The sequence below is a fragment of the Malurus melanocephalus genome, unplaced genomic scaffold (genome assembly GCF_030028575.1).
Source record: "Malurus melanocephalus ecotype Western Australia unplaced genomic scaffold, MMel_1.1 scaffold_574, whole genome shotgun sequence".
Classification (NCBI taxonomy): domain Eukaryota; kingdom Metazoa; phylum Chordata; class Aves; order Passeriformes; family Maluridae; genus Malurus; species Malurus melanocephalus.
In genome coordinates, this window is record NW_026623806.1 from 119,210 (window position 1) to 120,215 (window position 1,006).

Consider the following 1,006-nt stretch of genomic DNA (forward strand, 5'->3'; position numbering starts at 1 on the left):
AAGCTGCCTGAACAAATAAACATTTTTTTTTTTGTTTCTCTCTCCTTTTTTCCTCATTTAGAGAGCTGTTGGAGTGCTGAGCCGTGTCCTGCCAGCGTCTCCCTCAACAGTGGAGGAAGCAGTGAAAGGAGGAGTGGTGAAGAAAATGCTCAAATTCTTAAAAGTAAATCAAATTCTCTTTATTTCTGCCTATGTTTGCCCATTAGCAAATCTAATTCCCTCTGTTTTTATCCTCCTTTCCTTGGAGGGTGGGTCAGGATCAGGGTTAAGGTTAGGTCAGGATTAGGGTTAGGGTTAGGATCCAAATCCTGCTCCCAGATTTAGTTCTAAACCCTTTTTTTTAAGATTTTTTTTTTAATTTTTATTTTAATTTTGGCTGTGTATCTGTGTTCAGCAGATGTAGATTGTGCAGGATGAGTTGGTTTAGAAAAAGTAGGGAGTTCATGGTTTGAAAAGAATCAGGAGATGGAGATGCAGGGAATTTTGTGTCTGTGCTGGCAGGAAATAAATGGGTTTGTGGGATTTCCAGCCTTGAGATAAATGYCCTGGAAAGGTTTGAATTTGTCATTTGGGCTCTGGTATCAGGAATAACCACTCTGCCCATGGTATCCAAACAGTTCTGGGGTAAAAGTGGGATGGGCTGTGTTTGTTCAGCCCTGCTTTCACCCCGTCAGGCTGGAGGGCAGCTCACATCCACCTTTGCCATCAAAACCCTGTCTGTCTGCACCCAGAGCAGCAGGAGAGCTCAGGAGGAGCTGCTGAAGGGGGATAAACGTGAGTGCAACCCCATTTCATGGCTTTGGGGCTGTTTGTGGGGCTCTCCACGGGATATTGGCCTGCTTTTAAAACCAGCGGGGCTGCAGCAGAGGGGGTGGGACCAGAGATGGGTCTTGGGGTTCCAGATGCCCCCAGCAGGGTTCCAGGTGTCCCTTACAGGGTTCCAGGTGCCCCTGAGAGGGTTCTGGGTGTTTTTGAGAGGGTTCCAAGTGCCCCTGACAGTGATTCC

At 47.0% G+C, this 1,006-nt stretch overlaps 1 protein-coding gene across 1 annotated transcript in view; it reads left to right on the plus strand.

The window, feature by feature from the left end:
- Positions 1-1,006, plus strand: part of TTC12 (tetratricopeptide repeat domain 12) — a 14,725-nt gene that overhangs the window by 12,483 nt on the left and 1,236 nt on the right. The window contains exons 17-18 of the mRNA XM_057382526.1: positions 62-163; positions 675-871. Coding sequence (XP_057238509.1) covers positions 62-163; positions 675-871 — 299 coding nt within the window. The remainder of the gene's footprint in view (positions 1-61; positions 164-674; positions 872-1,006) is intronic.